The sequence below is a fragment of the Lampris incognitus genome, chromosome 11 (assembly GCF_029633865.1).
Source record: "Lampris incognitus isolate fLamInc1 chromosome 11, fLamInc1.hap2, whole genome shotgun sequence".
Lineage (NCBI taxonomy): Eukaryota > Metazoa > Chordata > Actinopteri > Lampriformes > Lampridae > Lampris > Lampris incognitus.
Genome location: NC_079221.1, coordinates 1,415,110 through 1,440,174, shown reverse-complemented (window position 1 = coordinate 1,440,174; position 25,065 = coordinate 1,415,110). Strand labels below are relative to the sequence as shown.

Here is a 25,065-nt window from a genome sequence, read left to right as displayed (position 1 = left end):
AGATTAAAACAACCTTCAACAGGCAATTAAATCCACTTTATTTTACTCAAGTTGTGAGTCCAGTAAAGTCCTGGCTGCCGATGACACAGTATTTCCACTGGTATCAGTTGTAGCTATTGTACTACAAACCCCAATTCCAATGAAGTTGGGACGTTGTGTAAAAGGTGAATAAAAACAGAATACAATGATTTGCAAATCCTTTTCGACCTATATTCAAGTGAATACACTACAAAGACAAGATATTTAATGTTTAAACTGATAAACTTTATTGTTTTTTGCAAATATTAACTCATTTTGAATTTGATGCCTGCAACACGTTCCAAAGAAGCTGGGACAGGGGCAACAAAAAACTGAGAAATTAGGGGAATGCTCAAAAACCACCTGTTTGGACCATTCCACAGGTGAACAGGTTAACTGGAAACAGGGGAGTGTCATGATTGGGTATAAAAGGAGCATCCCCGAAAGGCTCAGTCGTTCACAAGCAAGGATGGGGCGAGGTTCACCACTTTGTGAACAACTGTGTGAGCAAATACTCCAACAGTTTAAGAACAACGTTTCTCAACGTACAACTGCAAGGAGTTTAGGGATTTCATCATCTCCAGTCCATAATATCATCACAAGATTCAGAGAATCCAGAGAAATCTCTGCACGTAAGCGGCAAGGCCCAAACCAACATTGAATGCCTGTGACCTTCGACCCCTCAGGCGGCACTGCATTAAAAACCGACATCATTGTGTAAAGGATATTACCACATGGGCTCAGGAACACTTGGGAAAACCATCGTCAGTTAACACAGTTGGTCGCTACGTCTACAAGTGCAAGTTAAAACTCTACCATGCAAAGCCAAAGCCAGATATCAACACCACCCAGAAACACCCCGCCGGCTTCTCTGGGCCGAGCTCATCTGAGATGGACTGACGCAAAGTGGACAAGTGTGCTGTGGTCTGACGAGTCCACATTTCACATTGTTTTTGGAAATCATGGACGTCGTGTCCTCCGGGCTAAAGAGGAAAAGGACCGTCCAGATTGTTATCAGCCCAGAGTCCAAAAGCCAGCATCTGTGATGGTATGGGGTGTGTTAGTGCCCATGGCATCATGGGTAACTTGCACATCTGTGAAGGCACCATTAATGCTGAAAGGTACACACAGGTTTTGGAGCAACATGTGCTGCCATCCAAGCGAGGTCTTTTCCAGGGACGTCCCTGCTTATTTCAGCAAGACAATGCCAAGCCACATTCTGCAGGTGTTACACCAGCGGGGCTTCGTAGTAAAAGAGTGCTGGTACTGGACTGGCCTGCCTGCAGTCCAGACCTGTCTCCCATTGAACATGTGTGGAGCATCATGAAGCACAAAATACAACAACGGAGACCCCGGACTGTTGAGCAACTGAAGTCGTACATCAGCAAGAATGGGAAAGAATTCCAGCTACAAAGCTTCAACAATTAGTGTCCTCGGTTCCCAAACGCTTATTGAGTGTTGTTAAAAGGACAGGTGGTGTAACACAGTGGTGAACATGCCCCTGTCCCAGCTGCTTTGGAACGTGTTGCAGGCATCACATTCAAAATGAGGGAATATTTGCAAAAAAACAATAAAGTTTATCAGTTTGAACATTAAATATCTTGTCTTTGTAGTGTATTCAATTGAATATAGGTGGAAAAGGATTTGCAAATCATTGTATTCTGTTTTTATTTACGTTTTACACAACGTCCCAACTTCACTGGAATTGGGGTTTGTATATACCAGGAAATACCACATACCACACGACTTGACTAGAGTATAATGAGCTAGCTAAACAGAAGTAAGTGTGTCTTACTTTTCGGGGGTTTTGTGGATTACTGTATGGATTAGTGTGTTCTGAAGATAAACCCTGTCTGGCTGAACCTGCAGATGCTGACGTATACAGCAACGCTACCACGGGGAACTGATTCCAGCAGCCTAACTGACTTTTTGTCTGTGGGGATGTGTTTGAGTTGCCAGTGCTCAGACCTTTTAGTCGGGGGCATCCCAGGTTTATGGGACATGCTTCCTTTCTTCTTGATGAGCTTCTCTACAGCATTGGACCTGACAATGGGTCTGACCAGATGGCGCTTGTAGTTTCCTGGATACTTCTTCTCCACCGCCTGCTCCCTCCTACAGGGTGGGGAAATGCCAGGATTAGTAGGGGAAAAAAAGGCTGTTGAGAGTCACTCAAAGTCTATAGCCAGAGTCTGGTCCTCTTCTGACTCCGTGTCAGTTTTTGCAATCGAGCTTTGCTTTTAAATCTGAGGAAGTCGTGAAGACACGCGTGAAACACTTTCTCAAAGCCCGGGAACATGCAGGCTGTTCATAAGTAAGAGACACAGGAGCACGAGAAGAAATCAGCCAGGAGAAAAGCCAAGTATATGTTGGAGGGTAAATGTAGGTCAGGAAATAAGCAGTAAAATGAGGGAAAAGAAAGTCATTGTTAAAGTCACCTAAAACATCGTACAGTGTCAGTAGTTTAGGGCTGAGCTACAAAAAAGGTTGTCCTGACTCAGAATGTAGTCTTATTGTCTTCACTAAACACAAAGGGACCCAAATTAGTAAGCCAAATCCTCCCTCGCTCCTAAAGGAACAGTAAAGTAATGCCGGGAATAAAATCTGAGCCCGTTTACGGTTGAGGCAGTCATGCCAGGCAGTGGGCAGCACAGTGATTAGAACAAACCGACTCATCCGCGGCATCTGAGGTAGGGGGAACTAGAGAGCACTTCACATGTAGCACGGCATGGGAGTTACTTCAGTAGGAGCGGCACATGCTGTGACTTATTTTTCTCCACATACTTCATTAGCTCCTTCTCTCGGACCTCCAACTGCAACATGATGGCACTCAGCTCCATGTAAAGGTTGTTGGCTCGCTCCAGTTTCCTCTCGTAGTGCTCCCGGATGTCCAGCGCATGCCTGAAAGGTTTAGGACATGCAGATAGATGTAAGCACACACCTCCAAATGAATCTAAAACCACTTTCAAACCGGCCCCAACAAACACAATGACCCGACATACTCAAGTGACAAGCGCACAACGCTCCCGGAGACAGACTCACGTTTAAAAAATTCAGATTTTTTTTTGGGGGGGATTTTTTTCTCCCCAATTGCGTCCAGACAATTACCCAACTTTTCCCAGCCGTCCCGGTCGCTGCTCCACCCCCTCTGCTGATCCGGGGAGGGCTGCAGACTACCACATGTCTCCTCCCATACATGTGGAGTCACCAGCCGCTTCTTTTCACCTGACAGTAAGGAGTTTCACCAGGGGGATATAGCACGTAGGAGGATCAGGCTATTTCCCCCCCCCGAACAGGCGCCCTGACTGACCAGAGGAGGCGCTAGTGCAGCAACCAGGACAGATACCCACATCCGGCTTCCCACCCGCAGACATGGGCAATTGTGTCTGTAGAGACGCCCGACCAAGCCGGAGGTAACACGGGGATTTGAACCGGTGATCTCCATGTTGGTAGGCAACGGAAGAGACCGCTACGCCACACGGATGCCCCAGATTATTTTTCATCTCTTTGAACTTGCACACCTGAGCTCATCCCTCCTGCGACGGATCAGCTCTTCATCCAGCCTGTGGATGCAGGTGCCTTCACTTTTGATCTTCTCAAAATGTTTTTTCACCTCCTCCCGCCACTCCGCCTGAAACAGAGAAAGGCCCAGTCAAACACTGGTAGTCCACGCCATCAGTGGAACACTCACACGTAGAGGGGTGACATGACATGGGGCTTGAAGCGGAGCTCAAAGGCCTTGCTGCATGTCATCTAAAAAGCGCATACTACATCCACCTTCAAAAACACAAGGAAACATCATCCACATGTGCTGTGCGGTTTCGCTGCAGACCTGAGACTTGAAGTAGGTCTCCTGAGGGGCTCCTAAAACATCAGCAGAGGCAATGTCCAGGTGGAGCAGGATCTGACGAAACGACGGCCTGTTCCTGGGCTTGCCTTGCCTGGGAGGAGAGAGAGACAAAAACCAGAGATGGGAGATGTAACTTTACATTGTATTGCAGCATGAGGAGCACTCAAACACATTCCTGTGGTCTCAAGTACACCACGGCACCTTCCAACCTTTGTCTCAAGTACACCACGGCACCTTCCAACCTTTGTCTCAAGCACACCACGGCCCCTTCCAACCTTTATCTAAGTACACCACAGCACCTTCCAACCTTTGTCTCAAGTACACCAAGGCCCCTTCCAACCTTTGTCTCAAGTACACCATGGCACCTTCCAACCTTTGTCTAAGTACACCACGGCCCCTTCCAACCTTTGTCTAAGTACACCACGGCCCCTTCCAACCTTTGTCTCATTTACACCACGGCACCTTCCAACCTTTGTCTCAAGCACACCACGGCACCTTCCAACCTTTGTCTAAGTACACCACAGCACCTTCCAACCTTTGTCTCAAGTACACCACGGCACCTTCCAACCTTTGTCTCAAGTACACCACGGCCCCTTCCAACCTTTGTCTCAAGTAAACCACGGCACCTTCCAACCTTTGTCTCAAGTACACCACGGCACCTTCCAACCTTTGTCTCAAGTACACCAAGGCACCTTCCAACCTTTGTCTCAAGTAAACCACGGCCCCTTACAACCTTTGTCTCAAGTAAACCACGGCACCTTCCAACCTTTGTCTAAGTACACCACGGCACCTTCCAACCTTTGTCTCAACTAAACCTAAGGCAGCTTTCCAACCTTTGTCTCAAGTAAACCACGGCACCGTTCAACCTTTGTCTCAAGTACACCATGAGCCCTTCGAACCTTTGTCTCAAGTAAACCACGGCCCCTTACAACCTTTGTCTAAGTACACCACGGCACCTTCCAACCTTTGTCTCAAGTACACCACGGCACCTTCCAACCTTTGTCTCAAGTACACCAAGCACCTTCCAACCTTTGTCTCAAATAAACCACGGCACCTTCCAACCTTTGTCTCAAGTACACCACGGCACCTTCCAACCTTTGTCTCAAGTACACCACGGCCCCTTCCAACCTTTGTCTTAAGTAAACCATGGCCCCTTCCAACCTTTGTCTAAGTACACCACAGCACCTTCCAACCTTTGTCTCAAGTAAACAACGGCACCTTCCAACCTTTGTCTCAAGTACACCAAGGCACCTTCCAACCTTTGTCTCAAGTAAACCAAGGCACCTTCCAACCTTTGTCTAAAGTACACCACGGCCCCTTCCAACCTTTGTCTAAGTACACCACGGCACCTTCCAACCTTTGTCTCAAGTAAACCACGGCACCTTCCATCCTTTGTCTCAAGTACACCACGGCCCCTTCCAACCTTTGTCTTAAGTAAACCATGGCCCCTTCCAACCTTTGTCTAAGTACACCACAGCACCTTCCAACCTTTGTCTCAAGTAAACAACGGCACCTTCCAACCTTTGTCTCAAGTACACCAAGGCACCTTCCAACCTTTGTCTCAAGTAAACCAAGGCACCTTCCAACCTTTGTCTAAAGTACACCACGGCCCCTTCCAACCTTTGTCTAAGTACACCACGACCCCTTCCAACCTTTGTCTCAAGTACACCACGACCCCTTCCAACCTTTGTCTCAAGTACACCACGGCACCTTCCAACCTTTGTCTAAGTACACCACAGCACCTTCCAACCTTTGTCTCAAGTACACCACGGCCCCTTCCAACCTTTGTCTCAAGTACACCACGACCCCTTCCAACCTTTGTCTCAAGTACACCACGACCCCTTCCAACCTTTGTCTCAAGTACACCACGACCCCTTCCAACCTTTGTCTCAAGTAAACCACGGCACCTTCCATCCTTTGTCTCAAGTACACCACGACCCCTTCCAACCTTTGTCTCAAGTACACCACGACCCCTTCCAACCTTTGTCTCAAGTACACCATGGCACCTTCCAACCTTTGTCTCAAGTAAACCACGGCACCTTCCATCCTTTGTCTCAAGTAAACCACGGCACCTTCCATCCTTTGTCTCAAGTAAACCACGGCACCTTCCAACCTTTGTCTCAAGTAAACCACGGCACCTTCCATCCTTTGTCTCAAGTACACCACGACCCCTTCCAACCTTTGTCTCAAGTACACCACGACCCCTTCCAACCTTTGTCTCAAGTACACCATGGCACCTTCCAACCTTTGTCTCAAGTAAACCACGGCACCTTCCATCCTTTGTCTCAAGTAAACCACGGCACCTTCCATCCTTTGTCTCAAGTAAACCACGGCACCTTCCAACCTTTGTCTCAAGTACACCACGGCACCTTCCAACCTTTGTCTCAAGTACACCATGGCACCTTCCAACCTTTGTCTCAAGTAAACCACGGCACCTTCCATCCTTTGTCTCAAGTAAACCACGGCACCTTCCATCCTTTGTCTCAAGTAAACCACGGCACCTTCCAACCTTTGTCTCAAGTAAACCACGGCACCTTCCAACCTTTGTCTCAAGTAAACCATGGCACCTTCCAACCTTTGTCTAAGTACACCACAGCACCTTCCAAACTTTGTCTCAAGTACACCACGACCCCTTCCAACCTTTGTCTCAAGTACACCACGGCCCTTTCCAACCTTTGTCTAAGTACACCACGGCACCTTCCAACCTTTTGTCTCAAGTATACCACGGTACCTTCCAACCTTTGTCTCAAGTAAACCACGGCCCCTTCCAACCTTTGTCTAAGCACACCACAGCACCTTCCAACCTTTGTCTCAAGTAAACAACGGCACCTTCCAACCTTTGTCTCAAGTACACCACGGCACCTTCCAACCTTTGTCTCAAGTACACCACGGCCCCTTCCAACCTTTGTCTAAGCACACCACAGCACCTTCCAACCTTTGTCTAAGTACACCATGGCCCCTTCCAACCTTTGTCTCAAGTACACCACGGCCCCTTCCATCCTTTGTCTCAAGTACACCACGGCCCCTTCCATCCTTTGTCTCAAGTAAACCACGGCACCTTCCAACCTTTGTCTAAGTACACCATGGCCCCTTCCAACCTTTGTCTAAGTACACCACGGCACCTTCCAACCTTTGTCTAAGTACACCATGGCCCCTTCCATCCTTTGTCTCAAGTACACCACGGCCCCTTCCATCCTTTGTCTCAAGTAAACCACGGCACCTTCCAACCTTTGTCTAAGTACACCATGGCCCCTTCCAACCTTTGTCTAAGTACACCACGGCCCCTTCCAACCTTTGTCTAAGTACACCATGGCCCCTTCCAACCTTTGTCTAAGTACACCATGGCCCCTTCCAACCTTTGTCTCAAGTAAACCAAGGCACCTTGCAACCTTTGTCTGAAGTACACCACGGCCCCTTCCAACCTTTGTCTCAAGTAAACCACGACCCCTTCCAACCTTTGTCTAAGTACACCACGGCCCCTTCCAACCTTTGTCTAAGTACACCACGGCCCCTTCCAACCTTTGTCTAAGTACACCACGGCCCCTTCCAACCTTTGTTAATGTGTGTAGAATGACCGTTTGTTTGTTTTTTTTATTTTTTTATTTTCTCCACAACTGCACCTAGCCAAGTACCCCACTCTTCCAAGCCGTCTCGGTCTCTGCTCCACCCCCTCTACTGATCCAGGGAGGGCTTCAGACTACCACAAGCCTCCTCCCATACATGTGGAGTCACCAGCCGCTTCTTTTCACCTGACAGTGAGTAGTTTCACCAGTAAGACGTAGCGTGTGGGAGGATCACGCTATTCCCCCCAGTCCCCCCCAAACAGGTGCCCCGACCGACCAGAGGAGGCACAAGTGCAGCGATTAGGACACATACCCACATCCGGCTTCCTATCCACAGAAATGGCCAATCGTGTCTGTTGGGATGCCCGACCAAACCGGAGGTAACATGGGGATTCGAACCGGCAATTCCTGTGTTGGTAGGCAACGGAATAGACAGCCACGCTATCCAGACGCCCATGTAAAATAATTGTTAAAATATGATAGTCTTGCTTACAAACTGATTCCCCCTGCCCCACCAGCTGCTGCGCACACACACACACACACACACACACACACACACACACACACACACACACACACACACACACACACACACACACACACACACAGAGGTAACTCACCATGTCTGTTTCATAAGGATTTTGAAGCCATCAGGGCAGGTGGACGGTACGGGGAGGTGCAGACTGTTGCTGCCAACGCCCCAGATGATAGCTGAGGAGTCCACGTCTTTGTAAGGAATCTCTCCTGTCAGGAGCTCCCATAATACCACTCCAAACGACCTACACAAAACATGTTGGGTGAGACAGGCTCGGCTATGCCCACTGTCCCTTAAGAGTAGTTATATGAGTCTCAGTGAGTCACATGCAGGTCTTCAACCAGTCAAGTCAAATTCCAAAGTCAAACATCCTTAAATAGCTCATGATCCTCACAACTTACTTTTCCCTCAACCATTTTTTTCTCCCCAATTGTACCTGGCCAATCACAACGCTCTCTGAGCCGTCCCGGTCTTTTTAAACTTGGTTTTCATCTACTGACTTCTTTAAGCTGGTATAACAAAAGAATTCAGATCATTATGATGTTCTTGGATTTCTCCACTCACCAGATGTCAACTTTCTCAGACACGGGCTCATTCCTGATTACTTCTGGGGCCATCCAGGCCACCGTGCCCGCAAAAGACATCTTAGTACTTTTGTCACTGAGCTCCTTGGATGTTCCAAAGTCAGAGATTTTCACAGTGTCGTTGTGGGTCACCAAAACACTAACAATAAAAGACATAAAAGAGACAATTTTTAGACTGTCTTTCCTTAGTCTTTCATAGCCTACAGCCAGTCTAGACCATGGATGTTAATTTGTGAGAAATTGAAATTCATTCTTTATGCTTTAACGTGGCATTTCAAAGTTCATTTTTAAAATCTAATCTTTGTTATTTTATCACCAAGAGAAAAGACTTTACTTCCACAGAGGCACATCTCTGTATGTGACTCGTCCTGTTAGGGGGGTGACTGTGACCTTTCCTGCACATTTGGTCTGCGACCATTGTGCTGACTAAGCCAGCATGCAGCAGTGCTGCAGCACAGTGATACTGGTCAGAGGAGCAGGGCTACGGTGATACTGATTAGAGGAGTAGGGCTACAGTGATACTGATTAGAGGAGTAGGGCTACGGTGATACTGATTAGAGGAGCAGGGCTACAGTGATACTGGTCAGAGGAGCAGGGCTACGGTGATACTGATTAGAGGAGCAGGGCTACAGTGATACTGATTAGAGGAGCAGGGCTACGGTGATACTGATTAGAGGAGTAGGGCTACAGTGATACTGATTAGAGGAGTAGGGCTACGGTGATACTGATTAGAGGAGCAGGGCTACAGTGATACTGGTCAGAGGAGCAGGGCTACGGTGATACTGATTAGAGGAGCAGGGCTACAGTGATGCTGATTAGAGGAGTAGGGCTACGGTGATACTGATTAGAGGAGCAGGGCTACAGTGATACTGATTATAGGAGCAGGGCTACGGTGATACTGATTAGAGGAGCAGGGCTACGGTGATACTGATTAGAGGAGCAGGGCTACGGTGATACTGATTATAGGAGCAGGGCTACGGTGATACTGATTAGAGGAGCAGGGCTACGGTGATACTGATTAGAGGAGTAGGGCTACAGTGATACTGATTAGAGGAGTAGGGCTACGGTGATACTGATTAGAGGAGCAGGGCTACAGTGATACTGGTCAGAGGAGCAGGGCTACGGTGATACTGATTAGAGGAGCAGGGCTACAGTGATGCTGATTAGAGGAGTAGGGCTACAGTGATACTGATTAGAGGAGCAGGGCTACAGTGATACTGATTAGAGGAGCAGGGCTACAGTGATACTGGTCAGAGGAGCAGGGCTACGGTGATACTGATTAGAGGAGCAGGGCTACAGTGATGCTGATTAGAGGAGCAGGGCTACGGTGATACTGATTAGAGGAGCAGGGCTACGGTGATACTGATTAGAGGAGCAGGGCTACGGTGATACTGATTAGAGGAGTAGGGCTACGGTGATACTGATTAGAGGAGCAGGGCTACAGTGACACTGATTAGAGGAGCAGGGCTACGGTGATACTGATTAGAGGAGCAGGGCTACAGTGATACTGATTAGAGGAGCAGGGCTACAGTGATACTGATTAGAGGAGCAGGGCTACAGTGATACTGACTAGAGGAGCAGGGCTACAGTGATACTGATTAGAGGAGCAGGGCTACAGTGATACTGATTAGAGGAGCAGGGCTACAGTGATACTGATTAGAGGAGCAGGGCTACAGTGATACTGATTAGAGGAGCAGGGCTACAGTGATGCTGATTAGAGAAGTAGGGCTACGGTGATACTGATTAGAGGAGCAGGGCTACAGTGATACTGATTAGAGGAGCAGGGCTACGGTGATACTGATTAGAGGAGCAGGGCTACGGTGATGCTGATTAGAGGAGCAGGGCTACAGTGATGCTGATTAGAGGAGCAGGGCTACAGTGATACTGATTATAGGAGCAGGGCTACGGTGATACTGATTAGAGGAGCAGGGCTACGGTGATGCTGATTAGAGGAGTAGGGCTACGGTGATACTGATTAGAGGAGTAAGGCTACGGTGATGCTGATTAGAGGAGTAGGGCTACAGTGATACTGATTAGAGGAGCAGGGCTACAGTGATACTGATTAGAGGAGCAGGGCTACGGTGATACTGATTAGAGGAGCAGGGCTACGGTGATACTGATTAGAGGAGCAGGGCTACGGTGATGCTGATTAGAGGAGCAGGGCTACGGTGATGCTGATTAGAGGAGTAGGGCTACAGTGATACTGATTAGAGGAGCAGGGCTACGGTGATACTGATTAGAGGAGCAGGGCTACGGTGATACTGATTAGAGGAGCAGGGCTACGGTGATACTGATTAGAGGAGCAGGGCTACGGTGATACTGATTAGAGGAGCAGGGCTACGGTGATACTGATTAGAGGAGCAGGGCTACAGTGATACTGATTAGAGGAGCAGGGCTACAGTGATACTGATTAGAGGAGCAGGGCTACAGTGATACTGACTAGAGGAGCAGGGCTACGGTGATACTGACTAGAGGAGTAGGGCTACGGTGATACTGATTAGAGGAGCAGGGCTACGGTGATACTGATTAGAGGAGCAGGGCTACGGTGATACTGATTAGAGGAGCAGGGCTACGGTGATACTGATTAGAGGAGCAGGGCTACGGTGATGCTGATTAGAGGAGCAGGGCTACGGTGATGCTGATTAGAGGAGCAGGGCTACGGTGATGCTGATTAGAGGAGCAGGGCTACGGTGATACTGATTAGAGGAGCAGGGCTACGGTGATACTGATTATAGGAGCAGGGCTACGGTGATACTGATTAGAGGAGCAGGGCTACGGTGATACTGATTAGAGGAGCAGGGCTACGGTGATACTGATTAGAGGAGCAGGGCTACGGTGATACTGATTAGAGGAGCAGGGCTACGGTGATACTGATCAGAGGAGCAGGGCTACGGTGATACTGATTAGAGGAGCAGGGCTACAGTGATACTGATTGGAGGAGCAGGGCTACAGTGATACTGATTAGAGGAGCAGGGCTACGGTGATGCTGATTAGAGGAGCAGGGCTACAGTGATGCTGATTAGAGGAGCAGGGCTACAGTGATACTGACTAGAGGAGCAGGGCTACAGTGATACTGATTAGAGGAGTAGGGCTACAGTGATACTGATTAGAGGAGCAGGGCTACAGTGATACTGATTAGAGGAGCAGGGCTACGGTGATACTGATTAGAGGAGCAGGGCTACGGTGATGCTGATTAGAGAAGTAGGGCTACGGTGATACTGATTAGAGGAGCAGGGCTACAGTGATACTGATTAGAGGAGCAGGGCTACGGTGATACTGATTAGAGGAGCAGGGCTACGGTGATGCTGATTAGAGGAGCAGGGCTACGGTGATGCTGATTAGAGGAGCAGGGCTACAGTGATACTGATTATAGGAGCAGGGCTACAGTGATACTGATTAGAGGAGTAGGGCTACGGTGATACTGATTAGAGGAGCAGGGCTACGGTGATACTGATTAGAGGAGCAGGGCTACGGTGATACTGATTAGAGGAGCAGGGCTACGGTGATACTGATTAGAGGAGCAGGGCTACGGTGATACTGATTAGAGGAGCAGGGCTACGGTGATACTGATTAGAGGAGCAGGGCTACGGTGATACTGATTAGAGGAGCAGGGCTACGGTGATACTGATTAGAGGAGCAGGGCTACGGTGATACTGATTAGAGGAGCAGGGCTACGGTGATACTGATTAGAGGAGCAGGGCTACGGTGATACTGATTAGAGGAGCAGGGCTACAGTGATACTGATTACAGGAGCAGGGCTACGGTGATGCTGATTAGAGGAGCAGGGCTACGGTGATGCTGATTATAGGAGCAGGGCTACAGTGATACTGATTATAGGAGCAGGGCTACAGTGATACTGATTCGAGGAGCAGGGCTACAGTGATACTGATTCGAGGAGCAGGGCTACAGTGATACTGATTAGAGGAGCAGGGCTACAGTGATACTGATTAGAGGAGCAGGGCTACGGTGATACTGATTAGAGGAGCAGGGCTACGGTGATACTGATTAGAGGAGCAGGGCTACGGTGATACTGATTAGAGGAGCAGGGCTACAATGATACTGATTAGAGGAGCAGGGCTACAGTGATACTGACTAGAGGAGCAGGGCTACGGTGATACTGACTAGAGGAGCAGGGCTACGGTGATACTGATTAGAGGAGCAGGGCTACGGTGATACTGATTAGAGGAGCAGGGCTACGGTGATACTGATTAGAGGAGCAGGGCTACGGTGATACTGATCAGAGGAGCAGGGCTACGGTGATGCTGATTAGAGGAGCAGGGCTACGGTGATGCTGATTAGAGGAGCAGGGCTACGGTGATACTGATTAGAGGAGCAGGGCTACGGTGATACTGATTAGAGGAGCAGGGCTACGGTGATACTGATTAGAGGAGCAGGGCTACGGTGATACTGATTAGAGGAGCAGGGCTACGGTGATACTGATTAGAGGAGCAGGGCTACGGTGATACTGATTAGAGGAGCAGGGCTACGGTGATACTGATTAGAGGAGCAGGGCTACGGTGATACTGATTAGAGGAGCAGGGCTACAGTGATACTGATTAGAGGAGCAGGGCTACAGTGATACTGACTAGAGGAGCAGGGCTACAGTGATACTGATTAGAGGAGCAGGGCTACAGTGATACTGATTAGCGGAGCAGGGCTACAGTGATACTGATTAGAGGAGCAGGGCTACAGTGATACTGATTAGAGGAGCAGGGCTACAGTGATGCTGATTAGAGGAGTAGGGCTACGGTGATACTGATTAGAGGAGCAGGGCTACGGTGATACTGATTAGAGGAGCAGGGCTACAGTGATACTGATTAGAGGAGCAGGGCTACGGTGATGCTGATTAGAGGAGCAGGGCTACAGTGATGCTGATTAGAGGAGCAGGGCTACAGTGATACTGATTATAGGAGCAGGGCTACAGTGATACTGATTAGAGGAGCAGGGCTACGGTGATGCTGATTAGAGGAGTAGGGCTACAGTGATACTGATTAGAGGAGCAGGGCTACAGTGATACTGATTAGAGGAGCAGGGCTACAGTGATACTGATTAGAGGAGCAGGGCTACGGTGATACTGATTAGAGGAGCAGGGCTACGGTGATACTGATTAGAGGAGCAGGGCTACGGTGATACTGATTAGAGGAGCAGGGCTACAGTGATACTGATTAGAGGAGCAGGGCTACAGTGATACTGATTAGAGGAGCAGGGCTACAGTGATACTGACTAGAGGAGCAGGGCTACAGTGATACTGATTAGAGGAGCAGGGCTACAGTGATACTGATTAGAGGAGCAGGGCTACGGTGATACTGATTAGAGGAGCAGGGCTACGGTGATACTGATTAGAGGAGCAGGGCTACGGTGATGCTGATTAGAGGAGCAGGGCTACGGTGATGCTGATTAGAGGAGCAGGGCTACAGTGATGCTGATTAGAGGAGCAGGGCTACGGTGATACTGATTAGAGGAGCAGGGCTACGGTGATACTGATTATAGGAGCAGGGCTACGGTGATACTGATTATAGGAGCAGGGCTACGGTGATACTGATTAGAGGAGCAGGGCTACGGTGATACTGATTAGAGGAGCAGGGCTACGGTGATACTGATTAGAGGAGCAGGGCTACGGTGATACTGATTAGAGGAGCAGGGCTACGGTGATACTGATTAGAGGAGCAGGGCTACAGTGATACTGATTGGAGGAGCAGGGCTACAGTGATACTGATTAGAGGAGCAGGGCTACGGTGATGCTGATTAGAGGAGCAGGGCTACGGTGATGCTGATTAGAGGAGCAGGGCTACGGTGATACTGATTATAGGAGCAGGGCTACGGTGATACTGATTAGAGGAGCAGGGCTACGGTGATACTGATTAGAGGAGCAGGGCTACAGTGATACTGACTAGAGGAGTAGGGCTACAGTGATACTGATTAGAGGAGCAGGGCTACGGTGATACTGATTAGAGGAGCAGGGCTACGGTGATACTGATTAGAGGAGCAGGGCTACAGTGATACTGATTAGAGGAGCAGGGCTACGGTGATACTGATTAGAGGAGCAGGGCTACGGTGATACTGATTAGAGGAGCAGGGCTACGGTGATACTGACTAGAGGAGCAGGGCTACGGTGATGCTGATTAGAGGAGCAGGGCTACGGTGATACTGATTAGAGGAGCAGGGCTACGGTGATACTGATTAGAGGAGCAGGGCTACGGTGATACTGATTAGAGGAGCAGGGCTACGGTGATACTGATTGGAGGAGCAGGGCTACGGTGATACTGATTAGAGGAGCAGGGCTACGGTGATGCTGATTAGAGGAGCAGGGCTACGGTGATACTGATTATAGGAGCAGGGCTACTGTGATACTGATTAGAGGAGCAGGGCTACAGTGATACTGATTAGAGGAGCAGGGCTACAGTGATACTGACTAGAGGAGCAGGGCTACAGTGATACTGATTAGAGGAGTAGGGCTACAGTGATACTGATTAGAGGAGCAGGGCTATAGTGATACTGATTAGAGGAGCAGGGCTACGGTGATACTGATTAGAGGAGCAGGGCTACGGTGATACTGATTAGAGGAGCAGGGCTACGGTGATGCTGATTAGAGGAGCAGGGCTACGGTGATGCTGATTAGAGGAGCAGGGCTACAGTGATGCTGATTAGAGGAGCAGGGCTACGGTGATACTGATTAGAGGAGTAGGGCTACGGTGATACTGATTATAGGAGCAGGGCTACGGTGATACTGATTAGAGGAGCAGGGCTACGGTGATATTGGTTAGGGGAGCAGGGCTACGGTGATACTGATTAGAGGAGCAGGGCTATGGTGATATTGGTTAGAGGAGCAGCGCTACAGTGATATTGGTTAGAGGAGCAGGGATACAGTGATACTGATTAGAGGAGCAGGACTACGGTGATATTGATTAGAGCAAAAGGGTCTACAGTGATATTGATTAAAGGAGCAGGGCTACAGTGATATGGATTAGAGGAGCAGGGCTACAGTGATACTGATTAGAGGAGCAGGGCTACGGCGATACTGATTAGAGGAGCAGGGCTACAGGGAAGAGGCCAGAGGAGACATGACACTGTGTCTTAGCCACATATTAAGGCCAACAATTAGCTTTTCTTTGTGCTGAAAATGTCGTGTCTATTTAAGGCAGGTCAACTTCCGAGTCAGTAGACTGATGTGTCATGACTGCTGTAGAAACCAGACACACGCATGGCTGTCTATGTTGAGCTGCCTGGGTTGAGCTGTCTACGTTGAGTTGTCTACAGTGAGCTGCCTACGATGAGCTGCCTACGGTGAGCTGTCTACGTTGAGCGGTCTACGGTGAGTTGTCTACAGTGAGCTGCCTACGATGAGCTGCCTACGGTGAGCTGTCTACGGTGAGCTGTCTACGGTGAGCTGTCTACGTTGAGCTTTCTACGGTGAGCTGTCTACAGTGAGCTGTCTACGTTGAGCGGTCTACGTTGAGCTGTCTACGTTGAGTTGTCTACAGTGAGCTGTCTACGTTGAGCGGTCTACGGTGAGCTGTCTACGTTGAGCTTTCTACGGTGAGCTGTCTACAGTGAGCTGTCTACGTTGAGCTGTCTACGTTGAGTTGTCTACAGTGAGCTGCCTACGATGAGCTGCCTACGGTGAGCTGTCTACGTTGAGCGGTCTACGGTGAGCTGTCTACGTTGAGCTTTCTACGGTGAGCTGTCTACAGTGAGCTGTCTACGTTGAGCGGTCTACGGTGAGCTGTCTACGTTGAGCTTTCTACGGTGAGCTTTCTACAGTGAGCTGTCTACAGTGAGCTGTCTACGTTGAGCGGTCTACGTTGAGCTGTCTACGTTGAGTTGTCTACAGTGAGCTGCCTACGGTGAGCTGTCTACGTTGAGCTGTCTACGTTGAGCGGTCTACGTTGAGCTGTCTACGTTGAGTTGTCTACAGTGAGCTGTCTACGTTGAGCGGTCTACGTTGAGCTGTCTACGTTGAGTTGTCTACGTTGAGTTGTCTACAGTGAGCTGCCTACGGTGAGCTGTCTACGTTGAGCGGTCTACGGTGAGCTGTCTACGTTGAGCTTTCTACGGTGAGCTGTCTACAGTGAGCTGTCTACGTTGAGCTGTCTACGTTGAGTTGTCTACAGTGAGCTGCCTACGATGAGCTGCCTACGGTGAGCTGTCTACGTTGAGCGGTCTACGGTGAGCTGTCTACAGTGAGCTGTCTATGGTGAGCTGTCTACGTTGAGCTGTCTACGTTGAGCTGCCTACACTTTCTATGTTGAGCTTTCTATGGTGAGCTGTCTACATTGAGCTGTCTATGTTTAGCTGCCTACGTTGAGCTGTCTACGTTGAGCTGTGTACGTTGAGCTGTGTACGGTGAGCTGTCTACGTTGAGCACTACACTCTGAAAAGCCAGTGGTAGTGCTCCCACTTCACAAAAATGAAAAAACACAAGGCAAAACAGTCAGTTGATCAGAAGGAAATAATGATGCAGACTTTGCTTGGTGCATTACATAACAGCAACGGTACGTTAATGACGATGACGATGATTTGTGGAGCAAAAATCTGAAGGACAAATCTCACTTGGGAGACTTTAGGTCTCTGTGGATGATCTTGTGGAGGTGTAGGTAGTTCATGCCGCTAGCAATGCCTGAGGCCCAGTCCACCAGCAGCCTGGGAGTGACTTTACGGCCTGCCCTCAGCACCTCATACAGCTGCCCTTGGGCACAGTATTCCATGATGATGCAGTAGCAGGGGGCCTGGGTACACACACCCCTACAATAAAATAACAACAGAAATATAACAATTGAACAGGACATGAAAATACCTAGTATACATGTACACTAGCACTAGCTATAGTCTCACAATGACTAACACAACACAACTCTGACTGAACTACTGGCCAATCTTTTTTCTTTTGGATTTTCCCCCCCTTTTCTCTCCAATTGTACTTGGCCAATTACTCCACTCTTCCGAGCTGTCCCAGTCACTGCTCCATCCCCTCTGCTGATCCGGGGAGGGCTGCAGACTACAGTATGCCTCCTCCCATACATGTGGAGTCACCAGCAGCTTCTTTTCACCTGACAGTGAGGAGTTTCGCCAGGGGGACATAGCACATGGGAGAATCACGCCATTCCCCCCAGTTCCCCCTCCCCCCCAACAGGTGCCTAGGAGGTGCTAGTGCAGTGACCAGGACACATACCCACATCAAGCTTCCCACCCGCAGACACGGCCAATTGTGTCTGTAGGGACGCCCGACCAAGCCAGAGGTAACATGGGGATTCGAACCGGCGCTCGCTGTGTTGGTAGGCAACGGAATAGACCGCTACTTCACTCAGACGCCCACTACTGGCCAATCTTAAAATGGCTCCTTCACCTGAAAAAAACAACATGCTACACAAATTATATACCCATTGGCTGATCCGCTGACATTCAACCCAACTTTAGTCATCATCGCTGTCAGTCATTTTACTTTCATGTGGCGATGCCTTTACAGTTTAGCTACCACAAGTAATAACTGATTGTTTCTCCAGGTGAGGAAATGTCAAGACGCCCCCTGCAAGGCCTTCAGTATGCCACTGAAGGATACTAACCCAGTGTAAGAATATATGAATGTATTACTAACAATGGCAAAATTTACTGATAGCAAGTCATTCCTTTTCACACATGTACTTGTTATGTCAACAAAACTACTTAGCATAGACAGGTCCTCCCTGAAAAGTTTGAATTCACTGCACATTGCTCATGAAAGTTGACTGACATGATGATGGCGAGCAGTGGTTGTTCAGCTCATTTACTGGAACATCGGCACAAAAAGGCCAGAGCTGAGGCTCAGTTCATTAGCATCATTAGGGCACAACAGCAGCACACTTTACAGACAGTATGTAGTGGGGCTGGATGATACTGAGGAAAAAAATCATTGTGAATCTTTTGTTTATTGTAATATGTATTGCAATATCAAAGTATTCACAGGCGCTACGTTATTTCACCAGATACAGGCAGCTTTTAGTTCCAAATCTCCTTTTGCAAAGAGTTTTTCACTCTAGCAGCGATCAGGAGGATTTTGCACGGAGAAATAAGGCAGTTGTCAAAAAGTCATTAAATCAGACTAAATTAGCCTGATCAGATGTGCCGGAATATTTTTCATCAAGAGTCATCATAAGAAAGCCTGACCTTGCTATATTTCCTTTTCTATCAAGCAATAAGACTTTTAGTTTTAAATGACTGATGGGCCCAATTTGCCTTGCACTGCATCCTTTGCAATGTGACTACTGCACATTTGTGTGCTGCGATGTCCTTTCTAGAACAATACGTTGCTCAGCCCTGGTCTGTACAGTGTTGGTCAGCGGAAGGCTGTTCAATGTCAAGCAAGACGGTCCCGGACCTACTTGAAGCCAATGATGTTGGGGTGCTTGAGTTTTCGCAGGTGTTTAATGTCCGTCTCCTTCTGCTCGCGCACCTTCTTGATGGCCACCTCCTCGGAATGGAACTTGCCCAGGAAGACAGCCCCCTGTGCCCCGCTGCCCAACCACTGCAACTCCGAGATCTCCTCAAATGGAACCTCCCACATATCTAGACACCCACAACAGGCAAGATGTCACAAAGGCAGTTCAATCAATCCAGTATCCATTCTCAATTCTCACAGAGGACAATGACATGACATTTCACTCCTCTAGTCCAATACTGTCCCTCAGGACTGAATGCTTTAGTCTCCTCAGCTATATTTATCCTCTCCCCATTCACACATACATTTCCTCTTGCTAGGCTGTCCTTGTAAATAAGAATTTGCTCTGATCTTTTAACATGTCTGGTTAAATTAATGTCACACAAAAGAGACGTTCAGTGGGGGAGGGGACACGCTGTGAAGGACATATGGTATAACCATTCTAAAAATAAATGGTTTATATTGTGTGGTCTTTCTCTGACAGTTTGCATCCCCTCTCAAAACCAGGGGAGAAGACATCCCTCCCATGGGGGAAGGGATGTCTTCAATGTGCAGAATAACACACACGACATGTACATCAGTTCTAGCCAACATATCAACCAAGTGGATTACATTTATAAAAATAAAACCAAATGTCTAATCCAGCTTTCATCCCTGCTATGTAGCTGTGGAACAAATGTGGAGACGAAGCTTTGGTGCTGAATGTTCTTGCATTCTATTGGAGGACAAAAGTATGCCAGCTGTCCAACCACAAGACCCAACCCAGTTCTGTCTGACCACAACTTGTGGCCTGTTTGTCCAGCTCCAACCTTGGAGGGAATGGAGCCTCACCTTTACTATGACCTCAATTCAAACTGACAGCTGTGGAGATCCACTTGAAGCAGCAGTATGCTCATACTGGGGGGGGGGGGGCTATTCAATTACCCTTTCAGAGTACAGCACAAAAAATGGGAGGGGCAGCTGAGGTTGCCATTTCAGAAGCCTTAAAAAGGAGGAGGAAGATGAAGGGTGAAGACAGCATATTCAACTTCCTAAACTCTGGCCATGTTGTGAGATTTACAGTGGGAACCAACCTTGCTGTTGCAGCTTGTATTCTGTTGAGTAGGTCTTCCCTATAATGTTCCAGACAGGCCGCAGACAGCCAAACAGCCCCTCCAGGAAGCCCCCTGACCCAGGTCCGGCTCTGTGGAAGTGCAGCTTAATATCATCTGGGTGCTGGGGGTGGTTCTGCCTGCCCCCTCCACTGTGGTCCATGGGACATTCCCCCTCTCCCATCCCCTCCTCCCCTCCGCTCCCACACTCCCCATGGCCACAAGATGCCGGTGATCCAGCCTCCTCATGGCCCTGCTCTTGGAGCTGCAACACACTGTTGTCAAAGTGTCCACCCTCGCTCCGTGTCGAGTCCTCGCTCAGGGCTGTGTTAGGAGGACTCGTGCCGCCCAGGACTGAGTCCTCATCCTGGCCCGGCAGCTGCAGTGTCTGCAGCGGGACGGGCAGGTGCGTCGGCGGGGCAAGGTCTGTGATGATCTGAGGGGGTAAGTTGGCAGGAGGGGCCTGGGGAGGCTGAGGCTGGGAGTTGGGTCCGTTCGATTTCTTCATGGCATCCCCAACAACGGTGAGTTTGAGCTCCTCCTTCAGCTTACCCACCAGCAGGCTGGGGCAGGAAGTCCACGAGAGCACCTCGGGGGAGCTTCCCATGGTGCTGTGAGTGTGCATGGGCCGGTCAGTGACGGTATGGGGGGTGTTTTCCTAACACACTGGTTCGACTGAATGTTGAAAGTCACCTGTAAAATAGAATAAGACAGGGAGAGAACACAGGGCAGAGTAAGGGAGCTTAACTAACAAGTGCATGATAAAAAGTGGATAGCAAACAAAACGTGTAGATTAAAATGAGATTTCAAGTTAAACCCCTAGGTTGAGTGTAGACCCTCCAATACAACAAGAACACATGGATTATAAATGTTGCTGTGGTCCCCCATGACCCCCACAAAGACAGATTCAAATCCCCTCATTTCCTCTCATAGATCTGGGATTGGGAGAGATTACGTTAATGAAGATTATTTTTAACCATACAGCACAAACTCCACAGCACGATGGAGGGTGGATGGTAGCAGGGGTGTAGATGTATGATGGAGGGTGGATGGGAGCAGGGGTATATATAGATGTATGATGGAGGGTGGGTGGGAGCAGGGGTGTATATAGATGTATGATGGAGGGTGGATGGGAGCAGGGGTGTATATATATGTATGATGGAGGGTGGATGGGAGCAGGGGTGTATATGTATGATGAGAGGGTGGATGGGAGCAGGGGTGTATATATATGTATGATGAGAGGGTGGATGGGAGCAGGGGTGTATATATATGTATGATGAGAGGGTGGATGGGAGCAGGGGTGTATATATATGTATGATGAGAGGGTGGATGGGAACAGGTGTGTATATGTATGATGGAGGGTGGGTGGGAGCAGGGGTGTATATAGATGTATGATGGAGGGTGGATGGGAGCAGGGGTGTATATAGATGTATGATGGAGGGTGGATGGGAGCAGGGGTGTATATATATGTATGATGGAGGGTGGATGGGAGCAGGGGTGTATATGTATGTATGATGGAGGGTGGATGGGAGCAGGGGTGTATATATATGTATGATGGAGGGTGGATGGGAGCAGGGGTGTATATGTATGATGGAGGGTGGATGGGAGCAGGGGTGTATATATATGTATGATGAGAGGGTGGATGGGAACAGGTGTGTATATGTATGATGGAGGGTGGATGGGAGCAGGGGTGTATATATATGTATGATGAGAGGGTGGATGGGAGCAGGGGTGTATATATATGTATGATGGAGGGTGGATGGGAGCAGGGGTGTATATGTATGATGAGAGGGTGGATGGGAGCAGGGGTGTATATATATGTATGATGGAGGGTGGATGGGAGCAGGGGTGTATATATATGTATGATGAGAGGGTGGATGGGAGCAGGGGTGTATATATATGTATGATGAGAGGGTGGATGGGAACAGGTGTGTATATGTATGATGGAGGGTGGATGGGAGCAGGGGTGTATATATATGTATGATGAGAGGGTGGATGGGAGCAGGGGTGTATATGTATGATGGAGGGTGGATGGGAGCAGGGGTGTATATATATGTATGATGAGAGGGTGGATGGGAGCAGGGGTGTATATGTATGATGGAGGGTGGATGGGAGCAGGGTTGTATATATATGTATGATGAGAGGGTGGATGGGAGCAGGGGTGTATATATATGTATGATGAGAGGGTGGATGGGAGCAGGGGTGTATATATATGTATGATGAGAGGGTGGATGGGAGCAGGGGTGTATATGTATGATGGAGGGTGGATGGGAGCAGGGGTGTATATATATGTATGATGGAGGGTGGATGGGAGCAGGGGTGTATATATATGTATGATGGAGGGTGGATGGGAGCAGGGGTGTATATATATGTATGATGAGAGGGTGGATGGGAGCAGGGGTGTATATATATGTATGATGAGAGGGTGGATGGGAGCAGGGGTGTATATATATGTATGATGAGAGGGTGGATGGGAGCAGGGGTGTATATATATGTATGATGAGAGGGTGGATGGGAGCAGGGGTGTATATGTATGATGAGAGGGTGGATGGGAGCAGGGGTGTATATATATGTATGATGGAGGGTGGATGGGAGCAGGGGTGTATATATATGTATGATGAGAGGGTGGATGGGAGCAGGGGTGTATATATATGTATGATGAGAGGGTGGATGGGAGCAGGGGTGTATATATATGTATGATGGAGGGTGGATGGGAGCAGGGGTGTATATATATGTATGATGAGAGGGTGGATGGGAGCAGGGGTGTATATATATGTATGATGAGAGGGTGGATGGGAGCAGGGGTGTATATATATGTATGATGAGAGGGTGGATGGGAGCAGGGGTGTATATATATGTATGATGAGAGGGTGGATGGGAGCAGGGGTGTATATGTATGATGGAGGGTGGATGGGAGCAGGGGTGTATATATATGTATGATGGAGGGTGGATGGGAGCAGGGGTGTATATATATGTATGATGAGAGGGTGGATGGGAGCAGGGGTGTATATATATGTATGATGAGAGGGTGGATGGGAGCAGGGGTGTATATATATGTATGATGAGAGGGTGGATGGGAGCAGGGGTGTATATGTATGTATGATGAGAGGGTGGATGGGAGCAGGGGTGTATATATATGTATGATGAGAGGGTGGATGGGAGCAGGGGTGTATATATATGTATGATGAGAGGGTGGATGGGAGCAGGGGTATATATGTATGTATGATGAGAGGGTGGATGGGAGCAGGGGTGTATATATATGTATGATGAGAGGGTGGATGGGAGCAGGGGTGTATATATATGTATGATGAGAGGGTGGATGGGAGCAGGGGTGTATATATATGTATGATGAGAGGGTGGATGGGAGCAGGGGTATATATGTATGTATGATGAGAGGGTGGATGGGAGCAGGGGTGTATATGTATGTATGATGAGAGGGTGGATGGGAGCAGGGGTGTATATATATGTATGATGAGAGGGTGGATGGGAGCAGGGGTATATATGTATGTATGATGAGAGGGTGGATGGGAGCAGGGGTGTATATGTATGATGAGAGGGTGGATGGGAGCAGGGGTGTATATATATGTATGATGGAGGGTGGATGGGAGCAGGGGTGTATATATATGTATGATGAGAGGGTGGATGGGAGCAGGGGTGTATATATATGTATGATGAGAGGGTGGATGGGAGCAGGGGTGTATATATATGTATGATGGAGGGTGGATGGGAGCAGGGGTGTATATATATGTATGATGAGAGGGTGGATGGGAGCAGGGGTGTATATATATGTATGATGAGAGGGTGGATGGGAGCAGGGGTGTATATATATGTATGATGAGAGGGTGGATGGGAGCAGGGGTGTATATGTATGATGGAGGGTGGATGGGAGCAGGGGTGTATATATATGTATGATGAGAGGGTGGATGGGAGCAGGGGTGTATATATATGTATGATGAGAGGGTGGATGGGAGCAGGGGTGTATATATATGTATGATGAGAGGGTGGATGGGAGCAGGGGTGTATATATATGTATGATGGAGGGTGGATGGGAGCAGGGGTGTATATGTATGATGGAGGGTGGATGGGAGCAGGGGTGTATATGTATGATGAGAGGGTGGATGGGAGCAGGGGTGTATATATATGTATGATGGAGGGTGGATGGGAGCAGGGGTGTATATATATGTATGATGGAGGGTGGATGGGAGCAGGGGTGTATATATATGTATGATGGAGGGTGGATGGGAGCAGGGGTGTATATATATGTATGATGAGAGGGTGGATGGGAGCAGGGGTGTATATATATGTATGATGGAGGGTGGATGGGAGCAGGGGTGTATATATATGTATGATGAGAGGGTGGATGGGAGCAGGGGTGTATATATATGTATGATGAGAGGGTGGATGGGAGCAGGGGTGTATATATATGTATGATGAGAGGGTGGATGGGAGCAGGGGTGTATATGTATGATGGAGGGTGGATGGGAGCAGGGGTGTATATATATGTATGATGGAGGGTGGATGGGAGCAGGGGTGTATATATATGTATGATGAGAGGGTGGATGGGAGCAGGGGTGTATATATATGTATGATGAGAGGGTGGATGGGAGCAGGGGTGTATATATATGTATGATGAGAGGGTGGATGGGAGCAGGGGTGTATATGTATGTATGATGAGAGGGTGGATGGGAGCAGGGGTGTATATATATGTATGATGAGAGGGTGGATGGGAGCAGGGGTGTATATATATGTATGATGAGAGGGTGGATGGGAGCAGGGGTATATATGTATGTATGATGAGAGGGTGGATGGGAGCAGGGGTGTATATATATGTATGATGAGAGGGTGGATGGGAGCAGGGGTGTATATATATGTATGATGAGAGGGTGGATGGGAGCAGGGGTGTATATATATGTATGATGAGAGGGTGGATGGGAGCAGGGGTATATATGTATGTATGATGAGAGGGTGGATGGGAGCAGGGGTGTATATGTATGTATGATGAGAGGGTGGATGGGA

General features: G+C 48.7%; 1 protein-coding gene across 1 annotated transcript in view; it reads right to left on the bottom strand.

The window, feature by feature from the left end:
• Positions 1-25,065, bottom strand: part of si:ch211-45c16.2 (mitogen-activated protein kinase kinase kinase 13) — a 112,638-nt gene that overhangs the window by 4,790 nt on the left and 82,783 nt on the right. The window contains exons 3-11 of the mRNA XM_056289296.1: positions 20,032-20,742; positions 18,903-19,086; positions 17,098-17,289; positions 8,528-8,686; positions 8,049-8,207; positions 3,848-3,956; positions 3,537-3,646; positions 2,800-2,916; positions 1,987-2,130 (exon numbers count right to left, since the gene is read on the bottom strand). Of these exons, the coding sequence (XP_056145271.1) occupies positions 1,987-2,130; positions 2,800-2,916; positions 3,537-3,646; positions 3,848-3,956; positions 8,049-8,207; positions 8,528-8,686; positions 17,098-17,289; positions 18,903-19,086; positions 20,032-20,674 (1,817 nt within the window). The 5' untranslated portion in view covers positions 20,675-20,742. The remainder of the gene's footprint in view (positions 1-1,986; positions 2,131-2,799; positions 2,917-3,536; positions 3,647-3,847; positions 3,957-8,048; positions 8,208-8,527; positions 8,687-17,097; positions 17,290-18,902; positions 19,087-20,031; positions 20,743-25,065) is intronic.